Raw genomic sequence first — 16,324 nt, 5'->3', positions numbered from 1 at the left:
GTTATTACTGGTGAGCTGCAGCATACAGAAAGTTGCATTATTATTATAAGCATGAATTGGAAGAGATGCAGCCCGTTGGACCTTCAAAGACCAAACTGTAAAATGTGCTTCCAGTCTTCCAGAACAAAAAGGAGAATGACCAACGAAACTAGTCATTTTACCACCTAAGTATTTGAGGTAAGAAATTTTACATTTATATTGTAATTGTTTTCTGCAAGAACCTCAATAGTGCATCAATTAAATTTTGCTTAATGACATTAAGATATGTATTAGTGAACAATAATTCTCAATAAATCACATTTGAGTCACAAAATGCTGCAATTCGCTAGACATGAGAAATTACAATGCAGTGATTTATAATATTGACGGAATAGCTTGATTCGAATTCTCTGCACAATGGCACATTTGCTTAACACACTTCATGAATAACCCATCAGAGCCTTGTTTGGGAGACTACGAAACAGCAATATGGCTATTATCGGCTATTATGCTGCCAAGCAAACTTTCGCATGCATCTTCCAATAGATCCAAGACCTGCAATACCAGGCCGCAACAACTTCAGCAATGGCACAACAGTAATTTTAAGGTCCAACGTATCAACAATGGACAACTAACATTACACAAATGATGTCATTTCTTCCTAGAACAAAAAAATAAAGAAGCGATATGAAAGGATGGTTCTTTTGGATGTTCATGCTTCAATGTATTGCTTATCGGTGTTTTAATTAGCGAATGCTACGGCCGCTATAGCCATTTTAATGAATAAACGCTACGATATATTGTTAAAAACAGAATATAGCGGACTGAAATTATAGCCGCTGCTATGGTGTCCATAGCGACTGCTATGGCGCTCATAGAGGCACCATAGCAAGACAAAGCACGTTTATTTTAGACCTCAAATTTCTAAAAATTCAAAGATCAATTTAGCCCTAAAATAATTAAATTTTGCGAAATTATCCCAATAGAAAAAACAAAATACTTAGTGGGTACTAGAACTATTCAAACATGTTTTTCACGAGAAACTGAGAAAAGCATGATTTTATTGGTGTGGGGAGAAAAGCAACGTGGTGACAACACTAGTTTATCTATGGCTAAGCATCACCGCAGCTATGAAAGACCAAAGCATCACCGCAGCTATGAAAGACCACTAAGTAAAAATACTTCAGAATATAAATAGGAAAAACATCAAATACTACCCCTGTGGTTTCGCACTTTCTTACTTTGGTATCCTGTGGTTTAAAGTGTATCGATTTAGTACCCCGTGGTTTCATTCTTCTCCTTTTATTATTTCTTCCACTAATTTTTTTTCGTTAAATCAGTAACAACGTTAAAACTAAAAGGTACTAAAGTGAATATTCGATAAACCTAAGTGGGGTATCTAAAGTTTTTTGTATATAATTTAACGAAATGTTAACAGAGGAGCTGACGAAAAATGAAAAATGAAACTACAGGATACTAAATTGATATACTTTAAACCACAAGGTACTATTTGAAGTTTGTCCATATAAATACAGAAAAATTAAAAAGTGTTATATTTCTACCTCTGAACTAACATTTTATTGCTATTATCTTAAATACAAATGCATATAGGAAGAGGAGTATTTAAATAATTTACTATGAATCCCGATATGGATTCATAGTGACCGCCATGACGCCCACTATCCGCTATACCCCTCAACACTATATACCTGCTATCTGCTATTTACAACCTTGTTGCTTATATCTTAAGAAAGCAATGCTTCTATGAATTGCTTATATCTTAAGAAAGCAATGATAGTCATTTTCATGGCCGGTAAAATGGAAGCCAAATGATGAAGTGTTACCACGGAAGAATCTAGTCAGGAAAACAAGGCACTGACAAAGGCCTTAATTTAGTTTCCCAATGCCGTTAAACAAAGTTTTGTTTCTATGGCCTTGTGCAATATAGCTTGTTCTGATAAAACATTTCATTTTCTTTTCTGAGGTAAGCGCAATGAGATTATGATTCTCTCTTCTTCTTTTTTTCTTTTTTTTTTTTTGTGCTTTGTTTGCCACTTACTTTCTCAAAACCCTGTGGACCTCCATAATAAGGATCTGGAACTTCACTTTCTTCATGTCTCGTACAATAGGAGCACATCATCTTCACCTGCATGAATGATACCAGAAAAAGAAAGGGCACAAAATAAGCTTTCGTGCAATCACAAATATTCAACAAACAATGACAAAGCCTCATAATTTCTAGAGGCAAAACATTGATGCATAACCCAGGCCATAGCAAAGCACAGCCAGGTCTGCATTTGGTCTAACATGGATATCTTCGATGCAACGCTTAAATCACATATGCCACCAAACTACAAAGTCCACATGTCAGCCTCATAACTGTGAAAATAGAAGTTATTAGGGTTTACGGCATCCAATGCTTTCTTAAAAGTTTTTTATTTTCAAACCCCATATTTCAATAAATTGTACTTCATGAGAAATATCACAAGTGGACAACTGTTTCAGTGTAACTGGTGGGGCAAACTGCACTTTAAGTGTTAGTTTTGCGCTCGATTTGGTGAAAGTGAAGTTGCAAAGCCATGGATACTCCGCAGGAGATAAAAGGGGGTTTTTCACAAACATTTTCTCAAAAAAGAGTCACAAAACATTTAGAAAATTGTGCGGGACTCTTATCGCTTAATAACAGCCAACAATACCATTTTCATGTAGGCATAAAAAATAAAACAAAAAGAAACAGTTCTACGAAAATACTTGGGGAAGCTTGTCCAGAATTTGACAGGGCATAAATTAACGTCACACCTGTAAGATCACGGTCCTTTGTATGCCAATACATTTTGAAGGAGGACTCAGATCCTCTAGTTTGGGGCGAGGATTCACTACAAAGTAGTAAAATAATGAAACTAGACTTCTCTACCCGGTCAAAGTGGTGTAAGTGGCTTCACCCTAGAATGGGTGTAAAGTCACTGGGATCAAATCTAAGACCATTCATAATTAATACAATATTACATGCATTAAATGTTAAATTTAACCATTAGATTTTGACTCTCTCTACATTGATTCCAGACAAACAAACAATGATCTAGAGAGTGATATAGTTTTATTACTTCCTCTATCTTGACTTTCTCTATGATGATTTGTCCCACTTATATAGAAACATAGTCCTGAAGTCTAGGAAATTCCATCTTATTCCAAACCTTTTTTCCCCCTCTAAGGGCTTGTTGGAATGTCTTAAAAAACAATACAATAATAACTAGTGTGCTGCAAAGATTTTCTAGGAGTTTTGAGTTTGTTTTTAGGGCTTGTTTGGTTCATCCATTTTGGGTATGGAATGGGAATCGGTTTGATCAAATCCGGTTAATTTTGTTTGGTTCGCATGAATCGGTTTGGGATTCCTATTCCGGACTGGAATGGGAATGGCCCATTAGCCTTCAACTTGATTCCGGTCTTCTAGTCCGGATTGAGATTTCATTCCGGAAGCCCACTAAGTTCTCGAAGCTCATGTGACCATCTCACCATCCTTCTCTTCACCCCTTTCTCATCAAAACAAAAAAAAAAAAACTATCCTCTCTCAAAACCCTATCCCTAACCCACATCAATAAAAGTTTTTAAAAATAAATTTGATATTTTTTTTGGAAAACTTATTAGAGAATAGTATTATATTTTTCATAAATTTTAAATAATATAAATTTATATTTGAGAGTAAAATTAGTATTATAGTATCCTATAATTTTTTTAGTTTATATGAACCAAACAATGAAATGTGAATAACTCATTTCAATTCCCAATCCACAAATAAACCAAACGTCTTGGGAAAGTGGGCCATTCCAATTACCATTCCAACTCATTCCCATTCCATTATCCATTCCAATTCCACCCTTGAACCAAACAAGCCCTTAGTCCCTTGCACGACAATGAATTCCTTTCACGAGTCGTTTATCTTATTCCCAAAAATTAACTTGAGGCCAGTTATAGTATGTTGTTGTAGACATTTAATTACACAGTTCACTTTTCCACTTACCGCATGCTCCTTGTGTAAATAAAATGAGATGTGCTGAACATGATGTTTGTGCATCCAAACAAGCCCTAATTGAGTATGTTTGTTGGATCAAAACATTGATCAAGACAACCGAATACAAGCCCACCTGGTAATCACATAGAAGCATCGATGATCACAAACATTTTTGGTCCCTAGATCAATAGCTTCTTTTGCTTAACTCTAGAAATTTAGGCCTATGTATTCTATTGGTTGGCAGCACATTAACTTAAACTATATATTTTAATATCATAGTTTGATACTCCACAAGATAAAAACTTACCTACAGTCCTGCTAACCTGCATGGTGCATGTTTACAGGCATGGACAATCTATGACTCTTATCACTTTGCTAGGCCCATAACAAATTCAGAGCAGTAAATTTCTCTTCTCAGATGATTATTGAAGTATATATCATTTTTTAACTAAGGAAAAATTATAACTACTCAAGTAACAGAATTTCATAATGGATGAAATAAACGGACGAACCATCAGGAGAGCTAAAATTAGGGCTGCATAGCTGAATGAAGCACTGGATGAAAGCAATGGAATGGGTCAAGAGTCCTAGCCTTCAAGATACAGAGAACCCATAGAAAAGTTAACTAGAAGGATTGGCAGTTATACATAGGAGAGAGTGTTGGGGGATTTTAGGACCGCCCTACACTGCTATTAACACAGATGAATGCAACAGAGTATCTATTAGGCCCAGCTTTTGCCAGGCCAAAAAGCTCTTTGGCCCAATTCCAACTGTTTGGCAACCAAAATGCTGCCGTATGAAACTGCAAAATCTGTATTTTCCTATTTAATTGCAAAAGCTCTTTTGTCGGAGCTTCTTCAGTAAAAAGAAATTGTAGATCGTTTCCCACTTTTTTTTGTTTAAAATAACAAAAATACTATTATACAGATAATTTTATTCAGCTCTATCCAAAATAATAATTTCGCTACCCTTTTTCTCTTTAAACTGTACTCTCTCTCTCTCTCTCTCTCTCTCTCTCTCTTGGTAACTTAATTTAGTTTTATATTTAACTCTCTCCCCACCTCTCTCTCTCTCTCCCCCTCTCTTGTTAATTTTACATAATTTAGTTTCAATCTTAGTTTTTATTTTTAACTCTCTTCCCACCTCTCTCTCCTTTTTTGTTAATTTTACATAATTTAGTTTTTATCTTTAATTTTTTCAATTATTCTTGAACTTCTATTTTTTAAAGTTGAATTATAATTCACCGATACTTTTAAATTTAAAACATGAAAAATTAAGGAGGTGTTAATAAAATATAATTAATGGGACCATTTAATTGAATTTATATTTTTTTAATACACTTCGTATTAGTTTTGCAATAATTTAACAGATTTTTAGTTTTCTACAATAAATAATACTTTTATAATAAAATCAGTCAATGCTCTATAGCATTTTTTTTAATAGCACCGCACTATTTCATACAACACTTTTTCAACAGCACCATTCCCGACAGCGAGGAAAACAAGCCCGTAGAATAGCAAACAATAAAACAAAAAAAAAAATCAAATGCAGAAGAAAAGACCGAGAATTACTTGGTTCAACAATTCCCTATATCCACTAGGAGAGTGAAAGAAATGCATTCCACTATATGAAGAAACAAAAGAACAAGCCTTCACCTTGTCTACTCCAAACCCAAACACAAATGCCTTACGGTGAAACCTACTCATCTTTGCTACATGAAAAGACCCGCAAGGAGCTTTTCCAAACCTAATTAAGAAAACAATATTAGAGAAGAACAAAATTCCTAAACAAAGCCTATAAGTTGTTGCTTTGAAAAGTGACATGCTCAAGCAATTGGCCCAGAAACTCCACTTTGCTAACCTCAAACTTTATGCCGCAATCGAAGACTATGAAATAAGTCCTCTCTAATACACTCGGTTTTGTCATCTCAAGCCTTTCTATATAGTTCCACGAAGTCGGTTCACAGTATGAGTAGAATTTGATAATTTAGAATATTTTATCTTATCCCACAGACTAGCCAACCATGAGATAACTTAGGCTCCAAGCAATCATTATCTCAAATAGAGACACACATAGCTGCACGTCCTACTCGTGCACAAGTTTACCCCATCCTTATGATAACCCAAGATTTTATCTAATTTGGTTTTATGAGTAAGCCAATCTAGTGAAAAAGAAAGCACAACTTAACAGAGAGAAGAACCATACTATTTTATTAATCCTCAAGATTATATCACATTGCTGTGAAATAGGGCAAACTAATTGTTAAAAATGTCAATCCAATAAAATTATCTCATGAAAAGTGTTCATATACTTCTTCCTTCTCCCAAAAAGCTCTCCCAAAGTCTCCCCCAATACTGCCACCCTGCTCTCCCTCTATACTCCTCTTACTAAGTGCATCTTGTGGTTCCTCGCTATCCTTGCCTACTTTATCTCCCTCCTTGTAGTCACCTATGGCATTTGGCTCCTCGTGACCCAATACTACGATTGCAAGGTCCTATTCGTGATGCGCAATGCTAGAATCACCATCATGGGCCTACTCGTTGCGTTTGCTATAAGCAACCAGTCACAAATGATAAAAGTGATAAAATAATGTGTGACAAATTTGGCATATAATATATATTGTTTTGCTTCATTATATGTAAATCAATCATTTTAAGATGGATTGGACAGGGTTGATTCAATATTGTCTCACCATTAGGATAGGTTTGAACTGAACGAATTTCTAACCAAAATTTCTCAATCAAAAACATGTCCGACTTCTTATTAGTAGAAACTAAATCAACGCCTTACGTTGAGAAAGCGTAATTATTCTGATCCATTCGAAAATTAAAGCACTAATCATAAATGGCTTAATGAGAGAATGTATTGAAATTATAAAATGTTGCAAGAATATAGTAGGTCTACACGTAGAGTTCACGCCAACAGGATCCTTTTAATGTATCGAAAGTTTTGAATAAATGAAGTTTTGAGTACGATAATACTATTTTATTAGAATTTGTGACACATTTTCAATAGCATCTACAAACCAACATTTTGTTGTAAAGCACCTTTTTAACTCGAGTTTTACAAACTTATTACCATTTCTCTCCCTAAGAGAACTTTTAAATTTTCTGCTTGACAATTAAGGTGTTGCATATTTCCTCTCACTTCAACAATGCATCCAAACATGAACTTAATTAATACACTTTGCATATAATTATGGGCTAAGAGCCTAAGACTCTAATTATTCCTATAATATGTTTTCTTATAATGTCATGAGCCTTATCATTTTTCGTTTTACTCTCATTCTGATAAATTATAAGATTTTATGAGAAACTGGCATATCTTCCAAGATATAGAAAACACACATAGCAGTTGACAAAAAGGATAGGTAATTACACACTGCAAAGGGAATGGTACTATTCTGTCAATCCTTGCGATTAACTTGCATAAGCACGAGATGGGATAAACAAATCATTTAGAAGATCAATCTAACAAAAATACCCCCTTAGCACTATTCCTCAACCCCTTTCTGCTCCCGATGATATATACCCACAAAGCTACTGTGAACTCTCTGCGAGCGATTCCATGATCTCCTCCTTTCTTATTCCTCATTATCTTCCTCTAAGAATATAGCACATCCTACGCTTCCTTGTCATCTTCACCTCCTAAATCTTCCTCCTTGTGTTCGCCTGCAGCATGTGGCTTCTTATGCCGCAACTACAGATGCAGACTGTCTTGCAATACACAATGTTAGGGTGAGGAATCAAAGTTGGGGTTGTCATGTTTGTGGTGTTCATTGTGAGTAACATGGCTAGATACAATTTGGGTTCTAAATTATTATATGATTAAAATTTAGTTTTTGTTTTTCTTCGTAATATATAAATCAATTGTTTTAGGATAAGGTGGATAAAGGTGGTTTGATTTTGGGTCCCAATCAGGATATGCTTGAATCAAACTAAATGCAAGTTTCGGTTCAAATTTCTTCGGGGTGCATTGATGAAATAGTGCGCACTAGAATAAAGTAATGGCAAGAGTGTAAGTCCAAGTCCACAAGTTACAGAGAACCCGCAAAAAAGTTTGGCAAGAAGGTCAGCAATTACACATGCATAGACAACAGTGCTACTCTAGTAATTCTCAACGTTAAATAGCACAAGAACCAAATGCCCTGAACTCATTTAAAACATCAATCCAACAAAAATATCTTATACGAACAGTTCCTTTACCTCTTCCTTTGCCCAATTCCACCTTCTTCCTGCTCTTATCCGCCTTGCAAATTCTCCCCTAATAATTCCACCTTCTTCCTGCTCTTATCCGCCTCCTCCTCTCTCTTCTTCCAAATGAACTACATCTAATGCTTCCTTGCCATCCTCACCTCCTTCGTCCCCACATTTCGACATGTGCATCCTTGTGACACATAACAACAACTACAAGACTTGCTCACAACGTACGATGTTAGGGTCAACGCCTAGGTAGGCCAGCTTGCCGTGTTCACCATGAGCAATGCTGTAGGACAATAGAATACATATTTTTTACTTTATGGTATATGAATTACTCATTATAGTATGAGTTCAACAAAGTTGATTTAATTTATAAGCATGGTCAAGGAAGTTTCAGACTAACCAAATTAAGGCTAGGTTGAATTGTTCTTGGTTGGACGGCTAATGTGGTGCATTTGATAAAAATGATGGAAAGGGCACAATTCAAGTCTCCGAGATACATAGGAACCAACTAAATGTTCATGAGAAGGTCGATAATTACACACTACAAAGAGAATTGTACTATTCTGTTAATCCTTGAATTAGATCGAATATGCACGAAATGTGACAAACTAAACATTGAAAAGATCAATTCAACAAAACATATCCTGTGTAAATTGTTCCTTTACCTTTTCTTCCTCCCTACTATACCTAACGCAAAATCTCCTAAACTGATTCCACCTAACTCCTCCCTTCCTCTTCCCACTCAGCTCCTTCGTCTCCCTTGCCACATTCAATTTGTGTCTTTTGGCTCCTCGTCGCTTACAACTATGATTACAAGGGCCTACTCGTGGTATTCATTGTGAGCATCACAACAATATATAGTTTAAGCTGTAAATTATTATGTGACTAAATTTGGCATATCATATATGTCGTTTTGCTTCATAATATATAAATCAAATTGTTTTAGGATAGGTTAGGTAGAGTTCATTTGATTTGGTCACGAACAGATAGATTTGGACCAAACTAAACAAATTCATTTTAGATTCGAATTTCTCAACAAGAACCGAGCCAAACTTCTTAGTAGAACAATCTAAATCAAAAGCTTGCTTAAGTTGAGTAAGTTGGATTGTTCTGACTCATTCAAAAAATGAATCACCAATGATGAGTGGGTTAACAAGAGAATGTATTGAAATCACTAAACACAGTACGTCTATAATAGGTCCACAAGGTGTAGAGTTTAAGCCTTTAAATAATCCTTTTGATGCATCAAAAATTTGAAATAAATAAAGTTTGCATATGATAATACAATAATCCTGATAAAATTCATGGCACATATTCAGAACTTCTTCAATAATGTCACAAACTAAAATGTTGATGTAAATTTTTTTAACTCAAGTCTTGCAAACTTGTACTTTCTCTCCCACTTGAAAAGTTCTGCAATTTCTGCTTGCTAATTGATATGCTGCATATTGTGTTTCACTTCCGCAATGTGTCCAAACATTAAGTTATTTAAAACACTTTACATATAACTTTGGTTTGAAACTTGAATGCCTAAAGAAGCAGAAATACACAAGAAAGAAGAAATTACGCGCGATAACAAAGAATCCCAATTTTTCCAATAGAACTTCTTTCCACAGAAGTTCTCTTCCTCCAAATTTTGTAGCATAACATAAGTTCATGCCCTACAAAATAGTTCCACAAGTAGCGAATGGAAAGAACAGATTCAAAAGCGTATCTCTCTAAGGAACACTAACTGCAACTCAGGTATGATTAAAACAAAGACAGAAGTTACCTTCTTTGGTCCATCCTCAGGCAGCGGCTCCTTGAATCTCCACCTCTCATAAGCACTCAATATATCATCTAGCAGATCAGCCGCAAAATGAACTTATCACTATAATCACACAAAAACAAAAAAGAGACAAAAGACAAATTACGTACGGAGAGCCCTCAACTTAGGGGACATTTTTAAATAGACCCTTTAACTTTATACTTCTTTGATTTGCACCTCCTTATTCATTGTTGTACTCGACTTAGCTTTATTGGGGATTCATTAAAATTAATGGCTCTGTTGTCATTATCATCAGTTACTAAAAGTGGCAGTTCCATCAGCCTAAGAAGTATTTACAAAAGTTGAACTTAACAAAATTTATTAGATGAAACAATGTAAATAAAAAGAAAAAAATTAAAAGTTAGGGATGTCAATCGGAAGAAAATAGTGTTGAGAGGTAAATTTGAGAATTTGAGAATGACCTACAATTGAGGGTGCCCCTGTACACTTTTATGATCAAATTACAAAATGGAACCTCTATTCTGCATATCCATGGCAAGAACAAGATCGAACTCTCTGAAATCCGAGGGCCTTATCGGCCGCGAGATCGAGGTTACTTCGATCCCCCGTCTCTTTGCCGCCGCCCTCATCCGTGAATCTGCAGGGCGACCCTTCATTCGACAACCCACTTTCAGTAATTCAAAATTGCACACAGCAACTGAACAAATTTAACACAAGAGAAAGAGAAAGAGTCACCTCATGGTAGCCGATGGTTCCGGCGGAGTCGATCCTGAACTTGGATTGGAGGCCTCTCTTGCGGACGAGGTCCGTGAACACGGCCTCCGCGGCAGGGCTTCGGCAGATGTTACCTTTAACAGTGAGAAAGCCAATGCCTCGATGCAATAAGCAAACACGAAGACGGCGAGTTGTTTTCTAGGGTTTGGGAGAGTTACCGAGGCAGACGAAGAGGACGGCGAAGGGCTTGGGCTCCTCCGCGGCCGCGGCGGCAGCGGTCGTGGCCATGGATTCTCCGGCGTCGGCTGCGGCGGCGGCGGCGGCGGCGGCGGCGGAGGAGAGACGAATGGGTTTGGGAGAGTTAGGGATTGGATAGGGAGAGTGGAGAAGATGGAGACCGGGAGAGAGGGTTCTAGAATTGTTAGAAAGGGGGAGAGGAATTTGAAACCTAGTAGCGTCAATGTTATATTTGGGAGCAACGGAGGGGAGTGAATTTGGAAGACAAGCGGGCGCCCTGCAGGTGACAAGGAGATTGACCATGTCTCGAACACCGCGAGCCACCGGTGCGTTGGGATGGTGGGTAGTAAGCTGGGGTTTTTAGTTCAATAGTTCTCATCTAAAATTTTATTTTAAAAATAAATCCGTTAAAATTTTATTTATAAATATAGTTTTATAAAAGCGATCCATTTTTAAAAGCGGTGAATCATTTACCGCTTTCTTTCTTTTTCTATCTTTCTATTATAATTCTACGATGATAAACGCGGTGAATAGTTCACCGCTTTTATTATTTTTCTACTGCTAAATAAAAGTTATGAATGCGATAAATCATTCACCGCATTTAAAAGTCTATTTTTATAATTATTTTTTTAAGAAAATTAATTTTATAATTATAAAAATTGATAGGATTAGTTATAAAAAATATTCTAGTAAGCTAGTACGTACGACACGCGGCCCATTCTCTGCTGGGACTTTTTTTTATTAATTATAATTTATAAAAAATTTCTAATTACCCAAATCATTATTTTAAAATTTTATTTGACCAAATAATACTTTTTGTAAACACACTGTTATACTGGACAAGAAATGAGAAAGACGATAAATCTTTCACTGAAAAAATTTTATTTTAAAACTAATCCCAACAAATTTATAATTGCAAAAATGGCCCTACCCCTGCCACGCAGGCGCCACGCAAGCGCCACGTAGGCGGGTTGGGAGCCTGCTGGGCAAGTTGAACAGGTGAATGGTTCACCGTGTTTCATATTTATATATTCACGGTGAATCAAACACGGTGAAGATTCACCGTATTCCGTGCCGAGCGGGCTTCCGCTTTGCCCTGGGGCGTGACATATAGTGACTTATACTATTCACTTAAATGAATAGTAACCTGCGTTTTATTGTGAAGCTCGGCTTGAGGATAGCTTCGGACATGAATCCGACACCGTTTCAGATGACCCACTAGTCATTTTTGATGGTTTGGCTATGTTAGAGGTGATGGCATTATCCCATTTTATGTTTGACCTTTTATTACTTAATGCTTTTGCTTTTTAGAATTTTTTTGGTTGCTCCGTTTTGCGTGAAAATCTATGGAAAGGTCCTACTAGCCAAGATACCCGCGTTGGTGAATTGTTGGTAAGAAACTCAAGGGTTAGAGGGCTAAATTGCAGTTTTTGCAAAGTGCAAATTTGGGGCACTTCGCGAAGGAGTTATCATTTCATGTGTAAAGTTTCACAATTTTGGCGAGTGGAAGGTTCTACCTGAAAGTAGATTCAGTGGGAAATGAGTGGCTCAGATTTTGCAAAATTTAGAGTTATCTATGCAAAATGGTGCTGAGATGAAGTTGAAAAGGATTAAGGGCATATTTGGTTCAAGGTTGGAATTGGAATAGATAATGAAATGGGAATGAGTTGGAATGGTAATTAGAATGACCTACTCCCCCATGACGTTTGGTTCATTTGTGGATTAGGAATTGGAATAAGTTATTCCCATTCCATTGTTTGGTTCATATAAACTAAAAAATTATAGGATCTCATAATACTAATTTAACACTCAAATATAATTTTATATTATTTAAAATTTATGAAAAATAAAATACTATTCTCTAATGAGTTTTCCAAAAAAAATTATCAAATTTATTTTTACAAACTTTTATGCAGGAAAAAAATTATAAAAAATATCAAACACTATCTAAAATATAACAAAAGCGAAATAAGATAGACTAATCTATTTTTAGAACATCAAATATCAAAACTATAAAAATGTACTTATCTTCACTTGGCAAGAAAACAAAATACAATGATAGTATCATCAGAAAAATTACATCAATAGGTTGCCAAAAGAAATATCAAACATCGTACAAAGTATAACAAGCGAAATAAGATAAACTAATCCATTTTTAGAACATCAAATATCAAAACTATAAAAATGCACTTATCTTCACTTGGCAAGAAAACAAAATACAATGGTAGTATCATCAGAAAAATTACATTAATAGGTTGCCAAAAGAAATATTAAACACCGTACAAAGTATAACAAAAGCGAAATAAAACATAAATGCATCTGTAAAATATCAAATACCAAAACTACAAAAAATGCATTCATCTTCACCTAATGAAAAAAAAGAAATAACAAAAGCGAAAAAAAACATAAATACCAAAACTACAAAAGTGCATTCATCTTCACCTATTGAAAAAAGAAAAAAATATAGCAACAGTATCATTAGAAGAATTACATCAACTGAAGTACGGTACTCAACATAACAAAATAAATGACAACCACCTAAAACTTAACAAACACAAATGAAAACATCCTATAGCTTAACTTTTCTAAAGTTCTTTCGAAGTAGATCCTGCTTTAGACTCTCCAACACTCAAATTAAGAACATCAAGCACATATTGCCTTTTCAATTGTTGTGGAAGGCTAAAGAGTACATTCATCTTGCTAGGTTCAGCGGCAAAAATATCAGTTGCTTTTATAATTTGGTTACTATTAAAAGATAAAGCAAGTAACTCTGCCAGTACCCTAGCAGTATTATTTTCTGCAGTACTCTTCTCTGCCATTTCCTGTTCTCGTGTCATAACATTAGCCATAGTTGCAAAATGTGTCTCCATTCGAGATATGAATGGTCCAAGAGTTCTAGAAAATAACTCCACCTACTCTTGTAAAGGATCTTTTGCTTCTTTCTCTTTATTGGATTTATGTTTCTTGGCCTTTCTTGAACTACTTGAAGCAGCCCTCTCCGCTGATTGGGTTTCATTTTCATTATCATCATCTACAACATTGGGACATCCTCCTTCTATATAAGCTAGCATAGGATTTGCTTATTCATTTTCTATATTATGTACTGCATCCACAAATGTTTCAACTCCTTCTCCAGTTGCCCTGTCTTTTCCATAGATTTCTGCAAGAACATCTAAGTGTGGAAAAGGCATCCCCCATAATCCAAGATTTCTGCAAGAACATCTAAGTGTGGAAAAGGCATCCCCCATAATCCTTTGGCAGACTCGTGCATCTATAGAAATATAAAATATTAATTAACAATGAAAGCAATACAAAATAACTTATTTCATAATGGTAAGATATAACATACCTTACACCAATCATCATACCACTTTTTATCACATGAAATTATTTTTCTTTGGTCATCCCATGTAACGCCTGTTTTTGATAAGATCTCCGTAATTGCACAATATTTTTGCTTCAAATACTTTACTCTCGACTCAATGTGCAAGCTAGCCCTCAAATCACAGCCAGGTAGCCTTTCAGCAATCATTTTCTCTAAACGTCTGAAGTAACCATTTCTAAATCCGTTCTCTCCTTTTCAGTGGAGATCAGCGGCTAACTCCTTTAAGCATTGAACTAATATCTCATCTTCCATCTCTTTCCATGGCCGTTTGTTTTTGCCTCTACCACGATTTACTGTATTACTTTCATCAGAGTCCATTCTATTGAAAAAACGTAAAACCGATTTAAGACATAGCATTAGCCAATATTTTGTAATGAACAATTTATAATAATTTGAGAGCATACTTAAGTACAACTACGTAGCTAAGAAAAGCATAAGAATTACACAATTTAGAAAGATAGAATCAACAACGACAACAAAACATTAACAAAAGTATAAAGATTACTACATACCAAGAAAAACATAATGAAAAATCATTCAAAAGAAACAATATATAAAGTTTAATACATGTGTACTGCTCAAAAAAAAGAAATGCAGTACAATCAATGGTTAAGCGATCTAGCTCTCCAACTATTGAACATTTCTTGAGCTAATGTATTTCTAAAGTTGGTCCACTCATCAGATGTCTCAACGGTTGTGATGAACTCAACTCCATTCTCTATATCTTCTTCCTCATAAGTTTCCTCCTCTTCTTCTACTTCATAGTCTTCTTCTATTGGATCTCTATGCATATACCTTCTAATTAGGTTGTGAAGGAGAGCACATGCCATTATAATTCGGCATTGAGTTTTCACCGAAAAAAAAGAATTACTTCTAAGAATTGCCCATCGTCCCTTAAGAAGTCCAAAGCATCTTTCAATTACATTTCTAGCTTGGGCGTGTTTCTTGTTGAAATACTCTTCTGCCGATTGTGGTCGATGCCCAGCCCTCCACACGTGCATATGATATAGTTGTCCCTTAAAAGGTGCAAAAAATCCATCCGCATTGGTATATCCAGAATCAACCAAATAATAACAACCTTTAAGTTAAAAAAAAAGAGTTAGATAAAAATTATTAACTAACTATCTATATGTGTGTGTGTGTATTTACTACGTATAAAAACTTACCTTGCGATACTTGTAATCCGTGTGGTCTAGTAATAGCATCTCGAAGCACACGAGAATCGTGTGCAGAAACCCTCCCAGCCGGGCGATATATATATAAATTGCAAGTCGGGTGAGCACACTCCTAAAACATCAGTTGCAAGATCTGATTTTCTTGTTCTATGCCTTGCTTTATCCTTGGCGGGAACTTTCAACTTAATGAATGTACCATCTAGTGCTCCTAAGCAATTCTACAAGATGAAAATTGATGTAAATAAAAAAATCTATTTGTCTAATTTATATATAATAAAAATAATAAAAAATATTATATTATATACCTTAAAATCTTTCCAATTCTCATCCGTGCAGTCATTGGAAATTGGCTCCGGTGATTTGAGTAACTTTCCAGGCAACTTCAATATAGCCATCAGGCATAAATTAAATTGCCGACTAACAGTCTCTCCACTTCTGTCGAAATAATTTGCAATTGTCCTATTTTTCTGATGATGTGCCAAAGTATAAAGAAACATTGCAACAATCTCCTCCAAAGACATGTTGCGAGAACCACTTAAACCCCCAATGTCTCTAACCATCTCACAAAGTATACTAAAAGTTCGCCTATCCATTCGAAGTTGACTCACACAATTTCTATCATTTTCATTTATGATCTTATGTAAATTCTCAATTCTCAATTCTTTTCTATTTTTTCTTATCTTTAGATATCATCTCTTTTCAATAGGCATAAGCCTAATAAGATAACCCATAAAATACATCCACACAATTAGCCAAACTATAAAATACATATTGCTAGTAATGACCATTCGTCGTCTCCTTCTCAAATCTATAGGAAGACGGCTCATTCTATATATCACTGTCATGTCAAAAGAT

The 16,324-nt window shown here is 35.4% G+C and overlaps 2 protein-coding genes across 9 annotated transcripts; both read right to left on the bottom strand.

The window, feature by feature from the left end:
- LOC109716808 (putative low molecular weight protein-tyrosine-phosphatase slr0328) lies at positions 229-11,260 on the bottom strand. Of its 8 annotated transcripts, none has more exons than XR_002218057.1 (7): positions 10,891-11,260; positions 10,694-10,806; positions 10,473-10,608; positions 9,962-10,029; positions 9,758-9,851; positions 2,039-2,125; positions 229-534 (listed from the first exon to the last, which is right to left on the bottom strand). XR_002218057.1 is itself a non-coding variant. In XM_020242392.1 (6 exons), the coding sequence occupies exons 1-6, from the start codon at positions 11,210-11,212 to the stop codon at positions 454-456; spliced, it is 807 nt and encodes a 268-aa protein (XP_020097981.1). In that variant the 5' UTR covers positions 11,213-11,260; the 3' UTR covers positions 249-453. The 8 variants fall into 8 exon arrangements, 6 of the variants coding, with proteins under 6 accessions (XP_020098000.1, XP_020097981.1, XP_020097989.1 ...); XR_002218053.1 differs by lacking the exons at positions 229-534; positions 2,039-2,125 and adding exons at positions 7,343-7,700; positions 8,194-8,473 and having other exon boundaries at positions 8,591-9,851; XM_020242392.1 differs by lacking the exon at positions 9,758-9,851 and having other exon boundaries at positions 249-534.
- Positions 13,372-14,631, bottom strand: LOC109716933. Its single transcript, XM_020242559.1, has 3 exons — positions 14,259-14,631; positions 14,132-14,180; positions 13,372-14,081 (listed from the first exon to the last, which is right to left on the bottom strand). Exons 1-3 carry the CDS (start codon positions 14,439-14,441, stop codon positions 13,990-13,992), a joined length of 324 nt encoding a protein of 107 aa, XP_020098148.1. The 5' UTR covers positions 14,442-14,631; the 3' UTR covers positions 13,372-13,989.

The sequence above is a fragment of the Ananas comosus genome, linkage group 1, assembly GCF_001540865.1.
Source record: "Ananas comosus cultivar F153 linkage group 1, ASM154086v1, whole genome shotgun sequence".
Taxonomy (NCBI): Eukaryota; Viridiplantae; Streptophyta; class Magnoliopsida; order Poales; family Bromeliaceae; genus Ananas; species Ananas comosus.
This window is presented reverse-complemented; position numbering and strand designations above follow the sequence as displayed.

What these genes read in the sequence shown, in the direction of transcription:
- LOC109716808 (XM_020242392.1), bottom strand. Translation starts at nt 11,212, where the DNA reads ATGGTCAATCTCCTTGTCACCTGCAGGGCGCCCGCTTGTCTTCCAAAT. An exon ending in CGTCCTCTTCGTCTGCCTCG is followed by an intron (nt 10,807 to 10,890) that starts GTAACTCTCCCA and finishes TCACTGTTAAAG; the next exon opens with GTAACATCTGCCGAAGCCCT. An exon ending in GTCCACAGGGTTTTGAGAAA is followed by an intron (nt 535 to 2,038) that starts GTAAGTGGCAAA and finishes CTGGTATTGCAG; the next exon opens with GTCTTGGATCTATTGGAAGA.
- LOC109716933 (XM_020242559.1), bottom strand. Translation starts at nt 14,441, where the DNA reads ATGATTGCTGAAAGGCTACCTGGCTGTGATTTGAGGGCTAGCTTGCAC. An exon ending in GGTATGATGATTGGTGTAAG is followed by an intron (nt 14,181 to 14,258) that starts GTATGTTATATC and finishes ATATTTCTATAG; the next exon opens with ATGCACGAGTCTGCCAAAGG. An exon ending in GATGCCTTTTCCACACTTAG is followed by an intron (nt 14,082 to 14,131) that starts ATGTTCTTGCAG and finishes TTCCACACTTAG; the next exon opens with ATGTTCTTGCAGAAATCTAT.